Raw genomic sequence first — 24290 nt, forward strand, 5'->3', positions numbered from 1 at the left:
AGAGAAATTGCTGATGCCAGAACTATGAGTGAGCTCAGAGCAGCCCTTTGCCAGAAAGCAAGGAATTACTCAGAGATATCCCTGCACGAATCAGAATATGTTAACAGCACAGAGCAGTCTGCTGAGAGTTCCCAATGCCAAAAGTGGAACAACTGAGGAAAAAAATAGTTGTAGTAGATTGTAACTTAAAATAGAAAATAAAATGTGTTGATTTATTGTGATATGGCTGAAATAGGGGAGAAGAGATACATCCCTCTGCAAAAGATTTCCGAATACTTTTTTGGTAGCAATTGTGGCAGCATGAAATCTCTACCCCTTAAGAAGAGGCTCTTTGGTAACTTCCCTCCAAAGGCGCAGTATGGGAAGGCTGAATAACTAAGGCTGAATAACTCTTTACCTTCCCTGGCAAAAGGTGATACCTGACAGATCAGACCACTTTCTGGATCCAGGTTAATATGAACAGCAGGGGTTGGGCTGGAGCATATGTCTTACATCCACAGGTCCCAAGTTGGATCCCCTGCACTGAATGCCTCCCCAGCATCAGTGATGCGTTGCTGGTGGCACTCAACACTGCTGGGCCTGAGCGGCATTGTATGACTAGGCCAGGTGTCACCCAGAAAGGTCCCTTGATCCACTGAGCATTGTTAGGGAGGCTCCTCTTAAAAAGATATAAATCACATTGATATATGACAGGTGAAAGGTACACCTTTTGTTTTTATTGAGAAATGATAACTAAGGGCTCTGGATGGCTCATACCTTGCATGTATGAGACCCTGGTTTCAGTTCCCAGCACTGCATGGCCCTTTAAGCGCTATCAGGTATGGCCCTGAAGCAAAAACAAAAATTTAAGCCAGAGAGATAGTATAGGAGGTAAAGTGCTTGCTTTGCGTGCCACTGAGTCTGTTTTTGTCCCCAGCATCACATGATCCTTTGGGTACTACCAGAAGTCACTCCTGAGCACAGCCAAATGTGCCCCAAACTGTGCCCCACCCACCCACCCATTAAGTAAACTGTATAACATACGAACTGTAGTTAGTCATAATGTATAAAAAAATTAAATCATTCATTATAACAAATTTGCCATACTAGTGGAAAATGTTAATAATAGGGGGCAACAGTACACAGGGTATATGGAAATTTTCTTTTCTTTTCTTTTTTTTTCCTTTTTGAGTCATACCCATCGATGCACAGGGGTTATTCCTGGCTTTGCACTCAGGAATTACTCCTGGCGGTGCGCGGGGACCATAAGGGATGCTGGGAATCGAATCTGGGTTGGCCGTGTGCAAGGCAAATGCCCTACCCACTGTACTATTGCCTGAGCCCCTTTCAGTTTTGTTGTTGTTGTTGTTGTAAATGGACTGGAGCAATAGCACAGTAGGGCATTTGCCTTGCATGCCACTGACTGGGGTTTGATTCCTCTGCCCCTCTCAGAGAGCCAGCCAAGCGAGAGCAAGAGTATCTCGCCCACTCAGCAAAGCCTGGCAAGCTATCCGTGACGTATTCGATATGCCAAACACAGTAACAACAAGTCTCACAACGGAGACGTTACTGGTGCTCGAGCAAATCAATGAACAACGGGAGGACAGTGCTCGGTTGTTGTAAATCTTAAAATTTGGGTTCAAGAGAGTATAAAGGAGTTAATGTACCTTGCATGCAGCCAACCCCAGTTTGATCCCTGCACTTCCAGTGGTCTCTTGAGCACTACCAGGAATGACCTTGAGCACAGAGCTAGGAATAAGTTCTGAGCATCATTGGACGTGGCCTAAAAACCCAAACCAAAAATCAAAATTTTATTGCAAAAATTAATTATATAATTTTATGACTTCTAGGAAATTGGGGATTATATAAAATTTTAAGTAGTTCTCACAAATAATTTTACTTACACTGATTTAAAGAAGTATTTTCTAGTTTTGAGATGTTCCACTGACTTTTTTCTTATAGCTGGTTCTGTAAGAAGCATCTCTTTAAAAACAGACATGTGTATAAAAATTTCTCTTCTGAAATGGAATCAAGTCAGCACTAAGAAAAACACTAATAAAAAAATATTTTCTCTTTCTATACTTTTCAAATTGACTTTTTTTATTGCATTTTATATGTACTTTTTTTTTCTACTCAGTAAAACATAAAGGATATTTTGTTGACAACTATAGATTACTGGAAACCATTTAAAAAAACTTACCAGTAGTACTTGATATGAGTAAGCTTTGAATTTAGATGTGCAAAATGAGTCACATTGAAGTCATGGAGAGGTTACCATTTACCACATTTGCCGTTCTGATTAATTTTTTCATAGTGCAAACTACAAATCAGTAATGATTTACTAAAGCTTAGTGGTTGCTACCAGTGTTTCAGTTAGTCATGTTGATTAATCACCGTGATTACTTGCCAGCAATCATGGATTTACTCAGATCATTGGGTTTTCTGATACTACAATAATTTTATGTAGTTATAACTTGCTGCACGCATTTTTTTCTACTACATGTATGGAAAATACCTGTGTACTACTTAGAAATTGTACCCCTGCTGCAGTTTATTATGATTGCCTCTGTGACCGTTAAACAGTTCATTTCATCATTAACTTAAAAAAAAACTCAGCATATTAAATCTTTAAAATAAGATACTGCCTTTTTTATGGAATCTCTCTAAACAAGTTGAACTTGGATAGAAGAGAGAGTTTGAACATGTCTTTATGAAGCGTGATCTTTCGTTACTTTTTTCAAATTAATTGAAATTTAAAAATGCTTTTTAACTGTAAGCTTTGCCCTTGCATTTGAGACTAAGCAACCTGCATTGTGCCATTGCCCTACAGATACCACAGACCTGCTGTAATCCTGCTCCAGTGAAAAACCCACATCCTATGCATAACCTTAGATTTATTTTGAAATCTCCAAGGAGAGCTGAGAGAGATTACTAATTGTCTGTTAGTTCCTTTAAGGGTCTGATGTTTATATGTAAACTATGTTTTAAATTTGAATTGGTTAGAACTAATATGTTGTAATATATAAAATAATGGGGCCTGACCAGTAGTATAGTGGATAAGGAGCTTGCCTTACATGGAGTTGACCTGGTTCGATCTTCAGCATCCCATATGGTCCCCCGAGCATCACCAGGAGTGATTCCTGAGAGCAGAGCCAATAGTAACCACTGAGCATTGCCCACCACCTAACTCCCCAACTAAATAAATAAAATATACTAAATACTAGAGAAAGGGAGACTTTTTCCTCTCTGGCAAAGCCCGTATTCTCTCTTGAACATGTATCTATTTCTCTCTCCTCTCATTTCTCTAAGTGATTTTCTTTAAGTAAAACTATTTTTCTTCACTAAAAAAGCAGTGCGGGGGGGCTATACTACTTTCAGATCACGAATAGTTCTGATCTTATCGATCTGTACAATAGAAAATTGTCACAGACTTTAACAGAAAGCCAGCTTTTTTCCCCCTTCCATTTTATATTTGTGTTCTCTATATATAATTTTATTATTTTAAAAATTGTAACTACTATTCATTGGTAGGAACATTGTTAAAACAAAGGCTTACTTCTGGCTTTGTGCTCAGGACTCACTTCTAGCGGGGTGCAGGGGTCAAACTCAGGTTGGCCACATGCAAGTCAAGGGCCTTTTCTGGTGTACTATCTCTGCAGCCCCAGAGAGGTCCAGGATTGATCCCTGGCACTACATTATTCACTGAGCACCAAGGGGACCAACCCCTGAGCACAGAACTAGAGAGAGAGTAGCCCCTGAGCACCTCTAGGTGTGAATCGAGAAGCATTGGTTCACACCTATGCCACACCAGCAGGTAGTGAGTTCTAAGTATTTTATATGAAAAAAAATCACTTAAGTGCTGTTGTACAGGTAAATAAAATTATATTCATCATTTCTAGCTCCAGCCATATGACATAGTAAATAATTGATTTTCATAGGCAAACATCCACTAAAAACTACCTGAGAACATAAGGAACACAACCTAACTGACTAAACTTTAAAAGTCACAGCTAAGGGACCAAAGAGAAGTACATGAACACTTGCCTTGCAGACAGCCGACCCAGCTTCAATCCCCAACACCCCATATAGTCCCCAGAGCACTGTTAGAAGTAATTACTGAGTGCAGAGCCAGGAGCAGGAGTAAACCCTGAACATTGCTGGATGTGCCCACAACCCTCCCAAAAAAATCATAGCTGAGGAAAAGCAAACTCTTTCAAATAGAGAGGCCTTGCAGGATTTGCTGCATCTTCACTGTCTCCTCTCTCCTGATCCACTCGTCAAACTTGTTTTAGGTAAGTAAGAAAAATCTCAGAGGACTCGCATCCCAAATATAGAGAGAAGAGAAGTGAGTCTCATTTCCTGACTGAGGAGTTGTAGAAAGAATTTTGAAAGGTATAGTTGTGAAAGAGATTAGGAAGCAGACAGTTGAATCTTAGCTAACGTGAAGGTCTTCGGACAACGCACAGAACGTGGGTAATGATCCAAATCCTGAAAAGCCAAAGTTTTAATAGATACTCCCCTAAACTATAAAGTACTTCACAAAAATCTCCAAAAAATAAAGTGGAACCTTATCAAACCAGATTCTTCCTTTCCCTGTGCTATTTGTCCAGCTGTCAAAAGTAAAACCAAAGTTGAGATTGAAGAAAGCAAAGAAAATAGATTTCAAATAGAGAGGGGAGTTCATAAATACTACCTTTTATATTATTAAAGTCACCTAGCCACAAGCATGATGAGGAAATATGGCAAAGCAGTATGATAACAGGGAAAGAGAAGGTAGGAAAGAGAAGATCCAACCAAGAAGAAAAGGCAGTTCAAAGAATGCTTCATACTACATACCAACCAAATATGTAGCACTGTCCTGTTGTTCATCGATTTGCTCCAATGGGCACCAGTAGCGTCTCACAACAAATTGTGAGACTTGTTGTTACTGTTTTTGGCATATCGAATACAACCAAATGTGAATACTAGAAAATTATGGCCAAAAGATAAAATCTTTTTGAATACAGTGAGATGATGGAGGAGTAAAAGAATATATTGTAAGGTATACAATTAGGTAAGAAGGAAGGTTGTACTCTTAAGGAAGCAAATTAAAATCCAGTTCATTGCAGGAAGCACAAAGGACTATTCAGTAGACAGTGCTAAAAAAGTTGAAATATTGGCATAAAGATAAAAAATTAAATGATCACAATAAATGAGAGTAAGAATGTAAAATAAGTAGTAGCTTATAGGCATAAATGACAGGGATACCTGACATTAAGAATAATGGGTATAAAATTAGTGGTCTCAAAAGACTGTAAGTTTGAAGGTTAAAGAATGCATTATGATCTTTTTTGTTTGTTCGGTTGGTTGGATTTTGGCTCTTGGGCCAAACCCAGTGGTGCTCAGGGTTTATGCCTAGCTCAGCACTCAGGAATCAGTCCTAGCGGAGTCAGGAAAACATATGGGATGCTGGGGATTGGACACGGGTCAGCCATGTGCAAGGCAAGCATCCTACCCATAGTACTGTTGCTCTTGCCTCAAAAAGAATGTACTGTGTTCAAAGAAAATTTGGCTCCTAATGCTACATAAGCATTTAAACCTTTGAGTTTGTATGGAAAGAGTAGGACTTGACCTCTAGATTTCTTGCAGGGTGGGGCATGGGGCAGGCTGGGGAGAGGGATAAGTGGTTAGGCCACACTCCATAGTGCTCAGGGTCTAGTTCTGGTGCTCTGCTCAGGAGTTACCCCTGGTGGTGCTCAGGTGCCATATGTGGTGCAAAGTATTTGAACCAGGGACATAGCTCTACAGTTGTGTGCATGTCAAGTACCTTACCTCCTGAACTTTTTATCTTCCAGCTTTCTTACATCTGAATCAGTGCCAGAAACCAACAGAGTGTTTTCTATGCCCCACTCGCAGTATTTTAACAGCTAACCACAGGTGGCAATTTAAGTTTCACGAATCACGAATCACGACCATCCTATTATTCGTCGATTGCCTCAAGCAGGCCCCAGTAACGTCTCCTTCATCCTAGCCCTGAGATTTTAAAGAAAGTGCTATATTCAAGGCTCTTTAGGAGAATGAGACCCGTCATTGTTACTGGTATTTGGCATATTGGGTACGCCACGGGGAGTTTGCCAGACTCTGCCGTGTGGGGCAGGTTACATTCGGTAGCCTGCTACTTTGTCCAAAGTAGGGTCCCGGGGCTGAGATCTCCAAGCCTAATCGGATCAGGGCTGAGCATCCTCCACCCAGATCTTCCGAATTCCAGTAGGCGGGGGTCACACCCACCAACTGGCCCCCTGGAGCCATGTAATCCCATCAATGGCCAAGACTCAGAGACTATAAAAGCCAGCTCCCAGAAGAGAACAATGCAGTCTTCTGCCCCCGCACCTGGCTGTCCTCGCCAGGGCCTCTTGGAGGGGAGCAGGTCGAGCTTTCCTCCCCACCCCGACCTGGGCTCCGGCAGCCGAAGACCTCCAATTTAAGTTTAAGTTGATTAAAATTAAAAATTAAAGATAAAGAGAGGTAGCCGAAAAGACTGGGTAAAATGCATGTCATGCAGTCTCTGGACGCCTTGCTCCCAACACTGGCCTTGCTTGACCAGGATATTGAGTAATCAGGTGTGATTGGTTGAGTATCACTGGGACTGGTCCCCAGATCACCTGAGTGCCATTTGGGAGACCCCCTCCCCAAAATAAAATCAGTCCCTTAATTCCTTAGTGACATTATCTCACTTGCTTCATGTCATATGGTAACTACTACTGTACCTATATTCAATAAGCAGTTAAAAAACATCACCACTACAGAAAGTTCTCTAATAGCCAGTCTCTAAGATTCTGAGTTTGGGTAATAAATTACAAGCCAAGCAAAGTATGGATAAAATATTTTGAAGTAGGATGGCATTTTCCAGTATGAAGAAACTGCTGACATATTATTCTTGAAAAAATTCTGTAGTGAAATCTGGCTTAAATCAAGTTAAAATTAAAAAAAAAAAAACTTAAGAAATTTGTGGGACCATAGAAATAAGACAGTGGATAAGGCTCTTGTCTTTTCATGCGACCAACATGTCCCCAGCATACCATATGGTCCCCAGAGCACTGCCAGCAGTAACTTCTGAGCATTCCCAGGTGTGGTCCAAAAACTAAAAAAATAAAAATAAATAAATAAAAGAACTAAGAAATTTGTGTAGTATTTGAAAAAGTGGGTAATACAATAGCTAATTTAAATCCAGAACTCGTACTAGAGAAATATGGAAATAGTTGATATGGAATAGAATGTTCTTAGTTTCTACTGTAAAAATAGCATAGCTAATAAAAATTTATAAGTAGAAAGGAAAAGATAGTAGATGTAAGTAAATATATCCCATCTAATATCAAGAAAGTACATAATTACCACACAAATTTCAATCATGTAATAAAATAAGTGAACTCAGACATCTTAGTGTTTTTAAATCTCTGACATTTATATTCTTTTAAAATTTTTCCCTTGTTTGATTTATTATTGGGTTAGAGTCATAGAATCTCAGAGATTGGCAGGGGACCTCTGCATGTGTAGGATTTGCCATCCCACCTCCACAATTCTGGAGCTATCTCCACCCAGAACTGTTTTTATTTTTGTTTCTGTATTTGGGCCACACCTGGCAGTGCTCGAGGGTTACTCCTGGCTCTCTGCTCAAGGATCACTCCTGGCAGGCAAGGGAGACCTTATAAGATTCCAGGGATCAGGGATCTAACCCTGGTTGGCTGCATGGAAGGCCAGCACCCTCCCCACTGTACTATCTCTCTAATCCTACCTTTTTCAAAAAGGAAATTATAACTCTTAATATTGAAGAAACACTAAAATTATTTGCTGTCAGTTTTAACTGTGGAACTTATTGTCCAAGTCTTAGTGTCCTCAGACAGTTCTTCCCAAAAGATTTCCCTGTTCTATCAGTGTCATTAGTCCTTGGGATATATCTCTTTACACAAGAGTTAGATCAATGATATCAAAACCACAGACAAACAAATATAAAACAGCCAAGAGGAAAAAATGGAGATTAATCCCCTCCTCTCCCCTTCCCCCACCCCAGCGCCTGATGATAATCTCCATGCCACATAAGGATGTTAAAATCTGACAGTTCAAGCTGTCCAAAACTACATTTTTGAACCAGATTCTTTGGCTACGGAGTTTTCTACTTGTGAACGCTGTCTCAGCAGGATGAAGCTTAATGAGTGATTGCTTGATGTTTTAATGACAAAATCTTAGAGATTTTTTGTATCCTTCTCCCACATTTTAGAATTATTTATGTACCGTATAGAATATTATTGCAGAAGACAAGTGACAGGTTGAAAAACTTAGGTTTGTTTTCGATTGTGGGACACATCCTACTGTGCTCAGGGCTTACTCCTGGCTCTGTGCTCAGGGATTACTCCTGGTGAGGCTTGGGGACTATTCGTAGTACCAGGATCATGTCATATGGTGCAGGTCAGGTGCAGGTCAAGACTCTTGCCTTCTATATTAATCTTTGGTCCCAGAAAAAAATGTTTTCATGTGTTTATTTTATAATTTTTTTTTTATTGCCAGGGATTAAACCCAGGGCCTTGCACATGAAAGGCAATGCTCCAATACTGAGCTGCAATGCTCCAATACTGAGCTGCATCCCTGGCCCTGTATGTGTTTAAAATGTTACTCAAATGTGTAGAGAGTTCTTTCACCTCCTAGAATTGAAAAGTTTAACCTATATGTTAGTCTCTATTAATAAGAAGCAAAGAAAAATCATAGCAACTATTTTGGTTTTATTTTGATTAATATATATAAATGATGTGATAACTATGTACTAGTTTAACATAAAGGTAAAGGTAAAGGCCCTCCCGTTGATCGTTGATTTGCTCGAGCGGGCCCAGTAACGTCTCCATTGGAGACTTTGTTGTTACTGTGTTTGGCATATCGAATACTCTTGGTAGCTTGCCGGGCTCTCCAAGAGGGCGGAGGAATCGAACTCGGGTCAGCCATGTTGGCCGCTTGTAAGGCAAACACCCTACCGCTGTGCTATCGCTCCAGCCCTAGTTTAACATAAAAATGCTATTTTCTGGTTTAATTCTTTCCTGTTTTCTGAGTGTTTGGCTTCAGACATTTTGATGTTCTGTTCCTATATATTATATATTTGACCTACCTATTAAATACATATGTATTTTCTCATTTTACTCTGCTGTCTGTTGGTGTTAAAAGAGATTCAAATTGTACGTTCCTTGGAGTGGGATATTTTTCTGTTTCAGCTTGGATATACACAACCCATAAACTTGAACTCTTCAGAAATATTGATCACTTGACATCCTGTTAATCATCAATTTGCGTGAGCGGGTGCCAGTAACATCTTCATTCATCCCTGTCACGCACTACTGTAGCCCAGTGGTTTCTGCTCATTGGAGGAATACGAACAACCTCAAACCATTCGTTCAGGGTACTGACGAAGAACTCTGACCATCTCGTAGGTGGGTGGCCATGAGATCTTTTGACATCCCATGGAATCCAGTCTGTAACGGCGCTAGTCCAGCGGTCGTCTCCAAATCTCATTACGTGTCCAGCCCATCTGATTTTTGATGCCTTGGCAAACGAGACAGCATCCCTGATTCTCTATCATTGACAGAGGTTGGAACTCTGGATTCTTTCTCTCATTTGAGTGAAGCGTGATACTCCAAGCATAGCTCTTTCGATTCCTCTTTGGGAGACCTGAATAGCATTCTCATCCTGTTTTTGTAGGGCCCAGGTCTCTGAGATATATGTTAATGCAGGAAGAACAATGGAATCGAAGAGATGTGCCCAGAGCCAGAGGTTCTTCGTCCTCTTAGCTATGTCTTCACCGCTCTTGAAAGCGTTCCAAGCCACTCTCTTCCTCCTGTGCAACTCAGGTGCCAGGTCATTCATCATGTTGACTTTTCGACCTAGGTATACATAATTGTTGCATTCAGAGATGTTCATTCTGTTGAGAACGAAAGGAACATCAAGAACGAGACCCTTTCTCATAAACATTGTCTTTGTCAGATTCAGCTGTAGTCCGACCTTCCCACACTCACGGTCGAAGCCGGCCAGCATTTATACTGCTTGGCTGCTTGGTGTTATTAGAAACAGTGTCATCAGTGAAGCAGAGGTGGTGTAGTTACTGACTCTCTATCTTCACTCCCATTCCTTCCCATTCCAGTTGTCGCATGACGTTCTTGAGGGGGGGCACTGAAGAGTTTTAGTGAAATGGTATCACCCTGCCGAACCCCTTTCTTGACATGGATGATCACTTATTTATAGAATGGTGAGATCCTGGTAGTGAATCCATAATAAAGCTCATGAAGGATCCTGATGTATTTAGTTTGAACACCCTTTTTGGCTAGTGCTTTGATGACCGCTTCAGTCTCAGCAGAATTAAAGGCTTCTTTAAATCAATGAACGTTAGACAGAGCAGCATCTTGAACTCCCAAGAAACCTCAATGAGCTTGGTTATCGTGTGGATATAGTCAATCATGGGCTGGAGCAGTAGCACAGCAGGTAGGGCATTTGCCTTGCATGCAGCCAAAATGGCCGACCTGAGTTCGATTCCTCCGCCCCTCTTGGAGAGCCCGGCAAGCTACCGAGAGTATCTCGCCCGCACGGCAAAGCCTGGCAAGCTACCTGGGACGTACTCCATATGCCAAACACAGTAACAATTGTCACAATGGAGACATTACTGGGCCCGCTCAATCAAATCCATGAGCAATGGGAGGACAGTGACAGTGACAGTGATGGTTGATCGTGCTGAATCCTTTGCGGAACCCGGCTTGCTCGCGTGGTTGTCCTTCATCTAGTGATCTGCCAATCCTATTCAGGATGACTCGAGTGAACAGCTTGTAGATGACAGACTACAGGAAGATCAGGTGATAGTTGCCAATGTCGTGGATGTCCCTCTTCTTGTACAGTAGTATAGTCCTGTTGGTTTTCCACTGGGACAGAACCTTGCATTCAGACAAGGTAGTGTGTGAAGAGCCGAGCCAGCGTATTGATGAGTACTGATGGCAGATTCTTCAGGTGTTCAGGTCTGACCTTGTCTGGGCCAGGTGCTGTTTGCTTCTTTACCAATGAAATGGCGTGTTGGATTTCAGAAGAGAGAACAGTGGGAATGACATATCCGTCCTGCAGAATTTGGTATGTGGGCAGGTGGACATGGCTATCGAAGAGATCTGAGTAGAAGTCATGGATAATCTTCTCCATTGCCCTTCTGGAAGATGTGATGGATCCATCAGGACATGGGAGGGCAGTCATCTTGGTCTTGTAGTTGGCAAAGGAGGTGGGCATTGCAAATGCTTTTCCCGGCTTCTGCCGCATCTGCCAGCACTTCTGCTCTTCTCTCTTTGAGGTCTTCCTTTATCGCTTCTCTGCACTGCTTTGTGAGCTTGGCCGTTCACTTGCGGTTGCCTGAGGCTTGCGCCAAGCCACGTTGGCAAATAAGCTCAAGTGTTTTCGAAGACAGGCTTTTTTTTTTTTTCAAAAATATTAATATAAAAACTTTATTTGTTCATTTGTTGTTGGGGGACCAAAGCCAGTGGTGCTGAGGGCTTACTCCTGACTCTGCACTCAGGGGTCACTGTTGCTAGGGCTTGGGCGACATTACAGGGTACCAGGGATCAAACTTAGGTTGGTCACATGCAAGGCAAGCACCCTACCTGCTGCACTACCTCTACAGTGCCAAAAGAATTATTTTAGATTAAAAGAGACCAAAGATATGTAACAACAAAATGTAATCATGGTCCTTTGTTTGATTCTGAGCAGTAATTACACAGTTTAGGCCTTTGTAGAGAAATTTGAGTAGGGACTTCATGTTCAGTGACACAGTGAATTATTGTCAGATTCATTGTTAGAGAATTTGATTATGTGGGATAGTTTCTTATTCTTAGAGATGTGTTAAAATATATAGTAATGAAATGGCACATCTCCAAGTTTACATTCAAACGTAAAATGGTTCAAAATATACACAAAGAGAAAGAATGAAAGCAAATATGGCAGAATAGTAATTGGCAGAAAAGAGTTAAAAGGTAAAGAAGCATCTTGACTACTGTTTCAGCTGTCCTGTAGGTTTGAAAATTTTGAAAACAAAAAAATAGCTACAGAAAAATTTTGCAAGATGGCAATTTTGCAAGACTGGATTCTTTCATATTTGCCTCCTTATCTCTGAAGTACTTTCTACTGCCTTTTTATGTATTAACTTGGTGTTGACTGGCTATATTCTATAAATATTACAAGAGCAAGAACATATCATTCAGTTGTATAGAGAATTGAGAAGCCTATGACTTAAAACACAGCTTTAAAGATCTGCTTTCTGTCTAAAGTTGTACCCTTCCTGTGGCAAGATGGGTAAGTTATAGCTGCATTGAAAACAAATGGAAGAGGGGGAAAGTATGAACAGACTTAGGGATGTTCATTTCAGTTTCCTTCAAAACTTGAGGTTGACCAAATATGTGAGTTTAGACTAGTCCTAACTCTTTAGTTTCTGCTCTCACTCCACAACATTTTTTGTTGTGCACTACAAAACCCCACTTTTTTCTCCCAAAACACGTGTTCAAAGTAGCTTTATTTCACTCATCTCCCTTGTACCTTAATTTTAACAGGCCCAAAAACATGCAGCCCAGAGATACAGGCTAAAAGACTCACCTTTTATCTGCTGGTTTGGACGCTACATTTCATCGTTTAACTTTTTATTTTTGTAGGGGCTGCCCAAGTAATGCTTGTCAGGGGGTAGATCTGAGCCATTTTCAATGATTCTCAGCCTGATGGTTAGTGCTTGGCACCCAGAAGTGCTTGCTGGTCACCAGTGCCACACCCCGCAGTGCTATGGGGGCCTGCTGACACTGGGAATCAAACTCAAGGCCTGGTATTTGTGTTCAGCATGTGCTCTGCCACTTGAACTGTCTCTTGGACCATGTCAGCTTTTTAAATAGTATGTTAGTGTTAGAGTACAACAGATGAAGATAATAATATCTGTGACTCAAAATTCTGCTGCTCTTAGAAGCCATAAACTTTGATCATATACCTGTTGTACAAATACTCATTTACCTATCTGTTCCTTATTAGCCATGGCATTTGTTAATTTTTTTCAGTAATCTGAAACAGAATCTGTGCCACATCTTGTGCACTTTCCATTGCTACCTCATCCTTTCTCTGATTACAGTTCCTGGTGGCTGTGGGCAGAAAACAGAGGAGTATGTGCCTAAGATCATTGCACACCACAGTCATTGCTCCCCTGCACACATTTTTGTAATATTAAGGGACCCCCATTAGCGCATAACTTGATGAGTAGATGGAAACATTGGACTACGTAGTTCCTTCATTTATTTGTTGTGTTGCCTCACAGGTATTGGTGTCTTATGTTCTTAAAGAACTATTTTGCTGGTCCCTAAATCTTTGGGTTTTTTTTTTTTTTGTTAAATTCTTTAGAACTATTAGTTTTCAGTCATAGGGTTCATATGTAACCCTATGAACTTCTCAGATTCTAAACATTTTATTTAGTTCCTCATTATACATTACCGAATTCTAAAATAGTATTTTCTGTTTGAGAGCTAGGTTAACCAGTAAAGGGATTTGAATTTAAAGTTGAACCAACCTGTGGAGACAGGGAACTGCCCAGCCGAACGTCACGTAGAAATAATGTGAAGTGAAAACTGATAGCAGAATTGAAAGAGATTAATTTAAGAACTCTTGGCAGTTTTCCTCTATTTTTGCTTTTAAGTATATTTTCTCTGGAAATTTAGTGGCTATTTGTAAATAAATTTATGAGTCCTTGTCAGTCACCACATTTACCATTGTGGTGGTAGTTGAAATAAATGATCTTTCGTATATGTAAACATAATGAACATATTTTATGAGTGCACTGTATCATTGTTCTCCCATTGTTCATTGATTTGCTCGAGTGGGTCCAGTAACATTTCCATTGTGAGACTTGTTGTTACTGTGTTTCATATATCAAATACATCATGGGTAACTTCCCAGGCTATGCTATGCTGGTGAGATACTCTCAGTAGCTTGCCGGGCTCTCTGAGAGGGGCAGAGGAATCGAATCCGGGTCGGTCGAGTCGGCCATGTGGGCCATGTGCAAGGCAAACGCCGTACCGCTGTGCTATTATAAAATATTTTTTAAGATGTTTATGAGATAGGATACGATTAACTTATAATTGGTATGAATAGAAGTTTGAATTTGTGTTCATAAAAGGTCAGCATCCAAAAGGTGGCTCAAATCAATGATTTGCTACGTGCCAGCCTACAGGCTAACTGCATCAGAATCACCACTTGTAGACCTGGAGTGATAGGACAGTGGGTAAGGTATTTGCCTTGCACAGCCAATCCGGATTCCATCCCCAGCATCCCGTATAGTCCCCTGAACACTGCTAGCAGTGATTCCTGAGTGAGGAGCCAGGAGTAACCCTGAGCATCGCCGGGTGTGACCCAAAAAGCCAAAAAAAAAAAAAAGAATCATCACTTGAGTAGCTTTTTGGGTCACACCCGGCGATGCTCAGGGATTACTCCTGGCTCTGCACTCAGTAATCACTTCTGGCAGTACTTGGGGGACCATATGGGATGCTGGAAATCGAAACAGGTTGGCCACATGCAAGGCAAATGGCCTACCTTCTGTGCTATCACTCCAGCCCTTGTGTAGCTTTTAAAGTTTACTGCTTTTCAAGCCCTCTACCCAGATAGGTAGAGTTAAATTTGTGAGAAGCAAGTTCTTTTACTGTTGTTCTCTTTCTCTTGCGGGGAAGCCACACTGAGCTGTGCTTGGGGGACCATGCAGTGTGAGAAATCAGTCTTGGTGCTCCAGCATGCAAAGTCTGCACTCCAGCTTGTAGAGCTCTCTCCTGGGTCCAGTTTATTGTTTCTTAATGTTCACAAAACTGCCTAGGTGATTTTTCTCTGTGATAATCTTTAGGAATTACCGCTTCATGTTTCCTATAAATAAGTTGTTTTTACTATTCACTTACTTGGCCATGTTTTAAAAATATATTTATTAGAGAGAGGGCTGGGAATGTGGATCAGTGGCAGAGCTCATGCTTTGTATATGTGTGAAACCCTGAAGTTTGTCTCTAAAACTGTCAGAAAAAAAGAAAAAGTAGAATGTTTTTATTGCAGGTAACAGAAAATCCAATACTGGATTTATTCAGTTTAAACAATATGGCATAAATAATAAAGAGGATTTATTGATTCATGTACCCAGAAAGTCCAGTGGTAGGATGTGCTTCAGAAACAGAATCGACCTGAACTTGTTAAATTCAGCTAAGTTTCTGATGTTGCTGCCCTGCTGATTTTCTGCCCTTACCATTTTTATCCTTAGGAAGATTTCACTATTTAAAAAAGTTAACAGCGCTGGAAAGATAGCACAGCGGATAGGACGTTTGCCTTGCACACAACCGACCCAGGTTCGATTCCCAGCATCCCATATGGTCCCCTGAGCACCACCAGGAGTAACTCCTGAGTGCAGAGCCAGGAGTAACCCCCGTGCATTGCCAAGTGTGACCCCAAAAAGCAAAATAATAATAATAGTAATAAAAATAAAAAAGTTAACAGCTGAAGTTATCATAATAACTGGAATAAGAAACTATATTCCATCATTCCAAGCAACAATTTTTATTTATTTATTTTTTATGTAGGAGTACTGCTATTTATTCAGCCACTGATTAGCTGATTGAATTGGGCATGAACTCCACCTTTTTTTTTTCATTTTTTATAATTTTATTTATTGAATCGCCATGAGAGCAGTTACAAAGCTTTCAGTTTTAATTCTCAGTCATACAATGAAACACCCATACCTTCACCAGTGCCCATTGTCCACCACCAAAAACCCCAGCACACCCCCATCTCACACCCTCGTCCTACCTGTGGGGCAGATGATTTCCACATTACTCTCTCTTTACTTTGATCACATTCAATATTTTGACACCAGACCCACCATTATTATTTGGTATTTTACCCCAACACTCAGATCTGCCAAAAAGGCAACAGTAGACAATTTGTGTTCTGTTGCTGGTTAAGAAAAACATACGATGTCACGTGGCTGCAGTAGTGGCCACATGATTTTGAAATTCTGAAATTTTAACACTTAAAACTGGAAGGATTTCTGCCAAAACCTGCTGGATTCTGAGATTTGCTCCTGAGTCTCTGGGATCATGGCCGTTAAGCAGCTTGATCAGGAGCCAGAAAGGCTGTTCACGAGCTACGAATTGGTGTCTTGATGGGATGTGGAGGAAAGAGCCAGCTCCAGCCACATCCCATAAGGCCCCGCGTGTCTCGTCACTGTGGGCTCAAACCTGACTGTCCAATGGTCTCTGGTGGATGGCGGCCACCGAGCCGCCTAGGGGGAGCAGGCGGAAGGACAACACCCTTTCTCCCCTGGGGTGGCCCGGCGACAGTAACCTACTGCGGAGTGTGGATGCATTTCTGCCAAAAGCCACTGAGTTCCAAGATTTGTTTCTGAGTCTCTTGGATCATGGCCGTTAAGCAGTTTGATCAGGAGCCAGAGAGGCTGTTTGTGGATGACAACTCAGGGTCTGTTGGGGTGGGGTGGAAAGGGCCAACTCCACCCCCATCCCATGAGGCCCCACATGTCTCGTCACTGTGGGCCCAATGTCTGTCTAATGACCTCTGGCAGATGGCGGCCACCGAGCCGCCAAGGGGGAGCAGGTAGAGGGACAACACCCTTTCCCCCCTGGGGTGGCTTGGCGACAGCAAGCCACTGAGTCTCTGGGATCATGACCATTAAGCAGTTCAATCAGAAACCAGAAAGGCCATGCCTCTAATCATATAGCTGACCCCGAAGTGGTTTATGGGTGTGTCTCCCACATACCTAACTTTTGGCCGTTTACTTTCTTGGTAAATTTTGCCCCAGGTTTTTGGGGTCTGGCCAAAGGCACAGCAGCAATTTTGGGGTATCTGGAAGTCTGAAGGCGCCATCAGGCTGCTGATGCACTAGCCTCACAGGTACATATTGATCTGGCGGCACCATACCCCCTCAAGCAACAATTTTTAAATTCACAATATTTTAACAAACCCTGAACCAATTACTGTGAAAAACAGATATGATTTTCCTGTCATTTCCGTCAAGGATTTAAGGAATTAAGGAATTGGGGATGTGCAGGGGTATTAATTCCAACTGTCCCACCACTATAAGAAAAAGAGAATGGATCTTCATACAGGATCCGCACATTTACTACAAATTATAATAGTCACTGTCACTGTCACTGTCCTCCCGTTGTTCATCTGTTTGCTGGAGTGGGCCCAGTAATGTCTCCATTGTGACTCTCGTTACTGTGTTTTGGTATATTGAATATGTCACGGGTAGCTTGCCAGGCTTTGCAGTGCGGGCGAGATACTCATGGTAGGCTGGGCTCTCGGAGAGGGGCAGAGGAATTGAACCAGGGTTGTCCGGTTCGGCCACATGCAAGGCAATGAACTGCAATTCTATCTGTTCTAAAATTTTTTCTTAATGAAGTTCTATGTTTATTTATTTATTTGGGGGTTTTCAGCTACACTCAGCAATGCTCAAGATTTACTCCTGGCTCTGCACTCAGAAATTATTCAGTGACCATATGGATGACGGGGGTCAACCCCTGTACATCCCCATACAGAACAACCCACTGTACTATCCCTCTGGACTCCTGAAGGTGATTTTTGGTCTTTGAGGTTTTGTGGGTTTTTTTTTTTAATCACACCCTGCAATGCTCAGGGATTACTCCTAGTTCTGCATTCAGGAATTAACTCCTGGCGGTGCTTGAGGGACCAATATGGGATGCTGGGATTGGCCACTTGCAAGACAAATGCCCTACCCATTGTACTATTACTCCAGCCCCAGTTCAATTTTTGTATTTTGCATTTTCAGTAAATTATAAGAATAGTGTCCATTCCTGGAACAAATGGTAGATTTTAATATTCATATTGGTGCCAGAAAGATAGTACAGAGGTAGTATAGCTGATAAGGCACTTGGCTTTGCATGTAACCAACCTGGGTTCAATCCCGGCACCCCATATGGTCCCTCACACCCACCTGGATTGATCCAGAGCAAAGAGTCAAGTACTGTAGGATGTTGGGCAAAATAGCAAAACTATAAATAAAACACTAAGTAATCTTTGGAAGGTACTTATCTTTACACCTGTAAATGAAATATAGTATGAACCAAATACTTTTTAGCATCCTTTCGGGAGAGCAGAAATGAATTGGTTTTCATTCCTATGCTTCCTTCCAATATTTTACTGTGAAAATTTCCAAATAAATAGATGCTGAAAGAAATTTAGAATGGATAATATAAACCCACCACTTCAATTTAAAAATAATATTTTGACATATTTGTTTTATCAGGTACTCATCTATTCTAGATAGTTTTAATACATTTTAGAATAAATTAGTATTGTTATTTTATCTCAATCATTTAAACGTGTGTATCATTTACTAGGGTTATTGATAATAATATACAAATTCCTATGTAACTTAATGTTTTAATGTGAATCAAGTTATTATGGATATCAGAGTAATAATTGACAGAACAGTTATTCTAAGGCACAAGAGAAATATGCATTTAAACCTTTGGAAATATTACCTTACATTCTCTTTTAATATAAAGTGTTTTGTTTTTGTATAACCAAAAAAAGATTGTATTTTAAAATCTGTCAGTGAAAATGCAGACTACCAAAACTATTGGTGTGTAGGATTTTATTTACTCTAAGTTTGTTACTTACCTAATTAGTTTTGCTTAGGAAACCAGTTAACTGCAATCTGTTGTTATCAGCTAAACCAAAAGAAAACCTCAAGAAAATGCAGGTTCCTGGTAAATTTATTAGTGTAGTTGACATTTTCCCACCTGCTTATCAGAAACAACATGTGTAAGCTGCTTGAAAATAGAAAGTCATAAAAATATATGAAAAAAATTCTAAAACATTAGATAATTGATAATCTCAAGTGAAATTGGTAATCCTCAGGCACTGCAGGGCCAGTTCTCCTCAGCTCTACACTGAATCACAGGGCCAGCTGTCTAAGAGTCACCAAGAGGGGTTTCTGTGACTTCCTGAGCAGTACTTGGGAGCCCCCCCACCCCCGAGAAAAAAGACAGATGAACACACACACACGCACATATATGTTTTCTCTTTTGGAAATATATCTAAATGCTCAATTGCTGGTGCCATTTCTGATGACCTATGAGATTTGGGAAATATATTCTAGGAAAATAATTTCTGTGTTGATTTTACATCAATGAATAGCTTCCATGTATTTCTCCTCTCTTCTATCTTCTTCCTTCTCTTCTTTCTTGCTTCAGTTGCTCACTTACATACTCCCTGCTGTTTCGTGTCTTTTTCCACTTTGGATATACAAGACACAAATGAAATAAATCTAGAGCCAAGGAAAATCTTAATGTGAGAGACAGTTGAAATAAATGCAATTTGGGTAGTGAATTCTTTAGACCTTATTACTGCTCTAGTCTTACTATGGTGACTTTGAAATGCTTTGTTTCTAAAAGTGGAATGAAAGAGGCCAGAAAGTATAGCAATTACCATGTCCCCCAGCAGCTTCAGTCCAAGGCCTCCCAAGCATTCTGAAAAGAACAAAAAGCAATTTGGTTTTCACTCTTTAATAAGCCCTTCATATTCAGAATTCATGTATGTTTTCAGACAGCATAAGAAAATAGCTTCTCAAGGGGCTGGAGCAATAACACAGCAGGTAAGGCATTTGCCTTGCATGTGGCCAACCTGAGTTCAATTCCCAACATTCCATATGGTCCCCTGAGCACCGCCAGGAGTAATTCCTGAGTGCAGAGCCAGGAATAACCCCTGTGCATCACCAGGTGTGACCCAAAAAGCAAAAAAAAAAAAAAGAAGAAGAAAAAGAAAAGTAAAAAATAAAACAGTTTCTCCCCCTTCCTAATCTGTGACCCTAGAAACTTGTCCCAACACAGTCCTAGAACCAGCTCCTCAGACTGAAGCATCTTTTATTTAGGACTCACATTCCTGAGCTAAGTAAGCAGAAGAGATTTAGAACTCCCTTTCTCTTTTAAGAATGGAGTGAAGAACATTTTCTTTTCCTTTTTCTCCTTCTGTTTTCAAACAAGAGCAAATTTCCAGTGTAGTTGTAGAAGGCCCTAGATTTTTATGGTTAGAAGTCATCATCCCTCAAAATAGAAAAATAACTTTGAAATAATTTGAGAGTAATTTTTTTCAGTAGAAGACCATTCAGTTAGTTGATCTCCCCAAAGTCACATTTATAAGTTGCTTTTATTGTAAGTAGTTGGCATTGTATTATTTTAAAATATTTAGGATGTTCAATAACTAATATGAATTTATTACTATGAATCATTTTTCAAAGATAATTTTAAAATGTATACACAAAATTTATTCAATTTAAAGATATGCGTTTATACTCTTTTCAAATATTTTGTTCAAAAAATTGTTTCTGATTTCTTGTATTATCACAAAACAGAAAGAAGAAGGAAAGCTTCAAGGACAGCTTAATAAGTCTGATTCTAACCAGTATATTAGGGAACTAAAAGATCAGATAGCAGAGCTGAATCATGAGGTAAGTGATAAACTTTGATCTTTACATATTTCTTTCTTCCTTCCTCTGTATTGTAAAGGCATTTCATTACTGATTATGATGGACTTAGCTACTGGAAATATCATGATAAATATTTTAAGCAGCTCTTTGTCTATAATTACAACATTTTAGAAGATTTTACCAGATTTTTCTGACAGGATTAAGAATTTATTTTTCTTGAACCACTTTATTCATGATCTAAAATGATCAGGTAATGTTTGCATGGAGAATATATATATGTATGTGTATATATATATAAAATACTTACTGATATTTCAAAACCCTAACCAGTTTTTTTTTTTTTTTGGTTACTTTATACCAACCAAAATTTGCTTTATACCTGTAGAAGAGATTTGCGGAGTTTACTGTTGTGGGTAAAAGGAAGTTTTTTGACTCTTGCCTTCTTCTTTTTCCTTCCATGGTGATATTACTGAGATTGCAAAAAAGGATACTTGCCTAATATCAGTTAACAGATTTCTTAGTATCTAAACGCTTTCTAACTGGCACTACCTTGAATCTGTGAAATTTGTGGCGTTTTGAGGTAATTTTGCAAGGCACTATATAAGTAATTTATATTATTTAAAACAGTATATTTTGACTAAAAAGATGCTTTCTGTTACTGTGACTGACTGTTTTCTTATCCTTAATTACTAGTGATAAATATCTACTTGAGCATAAGTGGAAAAGTATATTTTTATCTTGAATTATTTGTACAGTAATAATTTAATCAGCAGTAAAATTTGAATGGCCAACATAAATCTTATTTATTAAAGAAAAGAAGAAGAATAAAATTAGTGTGACCATTAAATTAGCTTAAATCTCAAAGAAAATGTTTGCTCATTACAAGATGTTTTAAGTAGTAACTGCTGGAGGTAGTCAGTCTAAGTAAATTTTGAATAAAAAAAAAAGCATCAAAAATACTGATAAATCTTAGAGATGATTTTTAAGTCAGTTCTGAAATTTGGGTGTCATGCCTATAAATATTGATTATTCAGCTATGTTAATAGCTGAGGGATTTAGGATCTCCTTATTCTTTTTAAAAAACATAAAAATTATCTGAGCTTCCTTTTCACCTAGCACATGTGGCTGGCCTTCAAGTCATGGAGCAAAATTTCTGGTACTAATCTCAGCCATTCCTGGGTGTTAGTCTCCCTTTTTGTTGCTTTATGTTCCCCAGATGAATGCAATCTTTCTGTGTCTATCCCGCTCTTTCTGACTCATTTTGCTTAACATGATACTTTCCATGTAGTAGAGAAGAGAGCACCAAATAAAGGGTGTTGTGAAGACCCTCCCAGGGTGGGAGAGACATGCTAAAAGTAGTCTATAGACCAAACATGATTGCCACTCAATGCCTCTCTTGCAAAACACAGTACCCAAAAGAAGAGAAAGAGAACAAGGGGGAATGCCCTGCCACAGCGGCAGGGTGGGACGGAGGGAGGAGGGGGCAGGGAGGGGGGGGTGGGAGGGATGCTAGGACCCGTGGTGGGGGAGGATGGGCACTGGTGGAGGGATGGGTACTTGATCATTGTATAACTGAAACCCAAGCACAAAAATTTATAAGTCTATAACTGTACCTCATGGTGTTTCACTAATAAAAAAATGATAAAAAAATTAAAACAAACAAAACTCCAAAAAAAAAAAAGAATTAAATGTTGGGCAAGGGATGTAGTTAATTCGCAGAGTAAGAGCAGCATTGTTCATGTTTGCATGTGTGATCAGAGAGAGAGAGAGAGAGAATATAATGCGTGTTATTTTTAATAAGGAGGGAAAATGTCATATTTTAGAAAGGTTTCTATCAGGTGAAAATAAATTTATGAAAAGGCTATTAGAACCCTTTTAGGTATAAGCAATAGCATATTTAGTTTAGAAAGGCCTAAATCATGAATCAGCTTTTCACAAACTACAAGTGGCCTGAAGGTAGCAGCCGGTGGATTCTCTCCCTCATCATTGGTCTCCTAATGCTGCTGCTGCTTGAAATCTCTGTCACAACCCTGGCACTCACAGGCTTTTAAACACAGGAAGAAGTGTGTGAGGGCTGTCCCTGATAGTGATATCTGTCACCTTTATCAGGGGTGCCATGTCTTCACTGAGATCACAGTGACATCTCTGCACATGTTCCCTTTCAGAATAATGGGCTTAACCCTGGCACCGAAGGAGTTTAGTAAAACCAGAACCTTGAGTCCCTTCACAGTCCTGCCAGGCAAGAGTTGTCTTTAAAGAAGGAAATGGATTGTGGTCTATGGGCTGAGAACATCTCTAGCACGGTTCTAGAGAAAAAGGATAAATGATGTTCAAATAACCCCATGATCAACACAGCCATTGTGTTTATACACCCATCTTTAAGAATGATATGTTTGAAATTGTTTTTGAACTTGGAGGTTATTACTACTTTTATTTACTCAGAAGCATGTGCTCAGGGTCATCTTTGAAACATTTCTGTTAATAAATCTTAAAATAAAAGTACAATAAACATGTTAGCACGTATCTGCCAGAAACTAGGTAGATGGACTGTAATTGGTCACAATAAATTGATTTCTGCAGGTTTGATTTTATGGTGTTATTTAGATAAACTTTAAGGCCACAAACGTTTGCTACTCATCAGCATTTACTACTGATCAGCAACATTTATTCATGAATCTCTCTTTTCTCTCAAAAAGTTTTGTTTTATTAAAGCATTATGATTTACAAAAAAATAAAAATAAAAACATAAAAATTATTATTTACATTCAAAAAGTTATTATGACCAGTATGTAACTATTTCCATGCATAATTTTGCCTTCTAATTATATAAAAGAATTGATGTTACTAAATGAAGAAAATTTATATAGATAGACTTTATTTCTGAGGTTTAATTTTTTTGTTTGTTTTTTTGGTTTCGGGCCCATACCTGCTGAGGGGCGACTCCCAACTCAGGGCTCAGGGATCCATGGTTTTGGTAATGCTAGAAATTGAACCTGAACCTCCTCCATGCAAAGCAAGAGCTCAGCCCATTTTGTTCTCTCTATTGATACCATTCTAAACATCATTCATCAAACATTTGTTTCTAATGCACCTGAGCTAAAAATAGTGTTACTCTCATCAGGAGTGGCTGAAGATAGTTTATATGAAGTAAAACTTGAGTGTTTTTTGTAGATAGCCTGTGAGAACAATCTTTTATGCAACTGTGAAAATTAAATATCGGGGTAAATTTTTTCTACAGTTAAAGAGTTAATGCAGTATAAAATTGGGGGATTATTTGATGAGATTTAAATTGTACCAGAGTCCTGGATTTTAAGCAGGACCAGACAGAAAATCCTGTAGAGAAGTGAGTGCATTGTAGCTGGGGATCATACAAGTTATAAGTAGAGGCGAGAGTGAATATGAGACCGGAAATTTACAAGAGACAGTTATTCAGTTAAGAATAAATGTGACTAATTTATGTGAGTAAGGGTAAATTTAATAGAACAAGTTTCAAGTGGCTGTTCAAAGCTAAAAGATTAAATTTACTAGATAATATCAAATCATTTTATGCTTTCATCTGTAGATTTTATTTTTTCTGTAAGTGGATTTTAAAACCTGTGTCTATTTCAGCAGTTTCCAAACTAACAAGAGGATAAGTGAAAGTTTAAACCAGTATACTATACATTTTAGACTTCTACAGAAATGTCTATTGGTTGGACCATCTTCTTAAGGCAGTTAAATAATGGGACCGAGGAAACAGTTTGAGGGCTGGAGCCCAATCCTGGCCATGGATGTGGTCCTGAATTTGATCCCCAGCACCACCTTGTAC

General features: G+C 39.7%; 1 protein-coding gene across 3 annotated transcripts in view; it reads left to right on the forward strand.

The window, feature by feature from the left end:
- EVI5 (ecotropic viral integration site 5) overlaps positions 1-24290 on the forward strand; it is a 189829-nt gene that overhangs the window by 137644 nt on the left and 27895 nt on the right. For 2 of the 3 annotated variants that reach the window (XM_056123727.1, XM_056123726.1), the window contains one exon: positions 20408-20503. In XM_056123727.1, coding sequence (XP_055979702.1) covers positions 20408-20503 — 96 coding nt within the window. Of the gene's footprint in view, positions 1-20407; positions 20504-22647; positions 22720-24290 lie in introns of those variants that run through there. The other variant, XM_056123728.1, reaches the window with a different exon arrangement.

Source organism: Sorex fumeus, unplaced genomic scaffold (assembly GCF_029834395.1).
Source record: "Sorex fumeus unplaced genomic scaffold, SorFum_2.1 ptg000047l, whole genome shotgun sequence".
NCBI lineage: Eukaryota > Metazoa > Chordata > Mammalia > Eulipotyphla > Soricidae > Sorex > Sorex fumeus.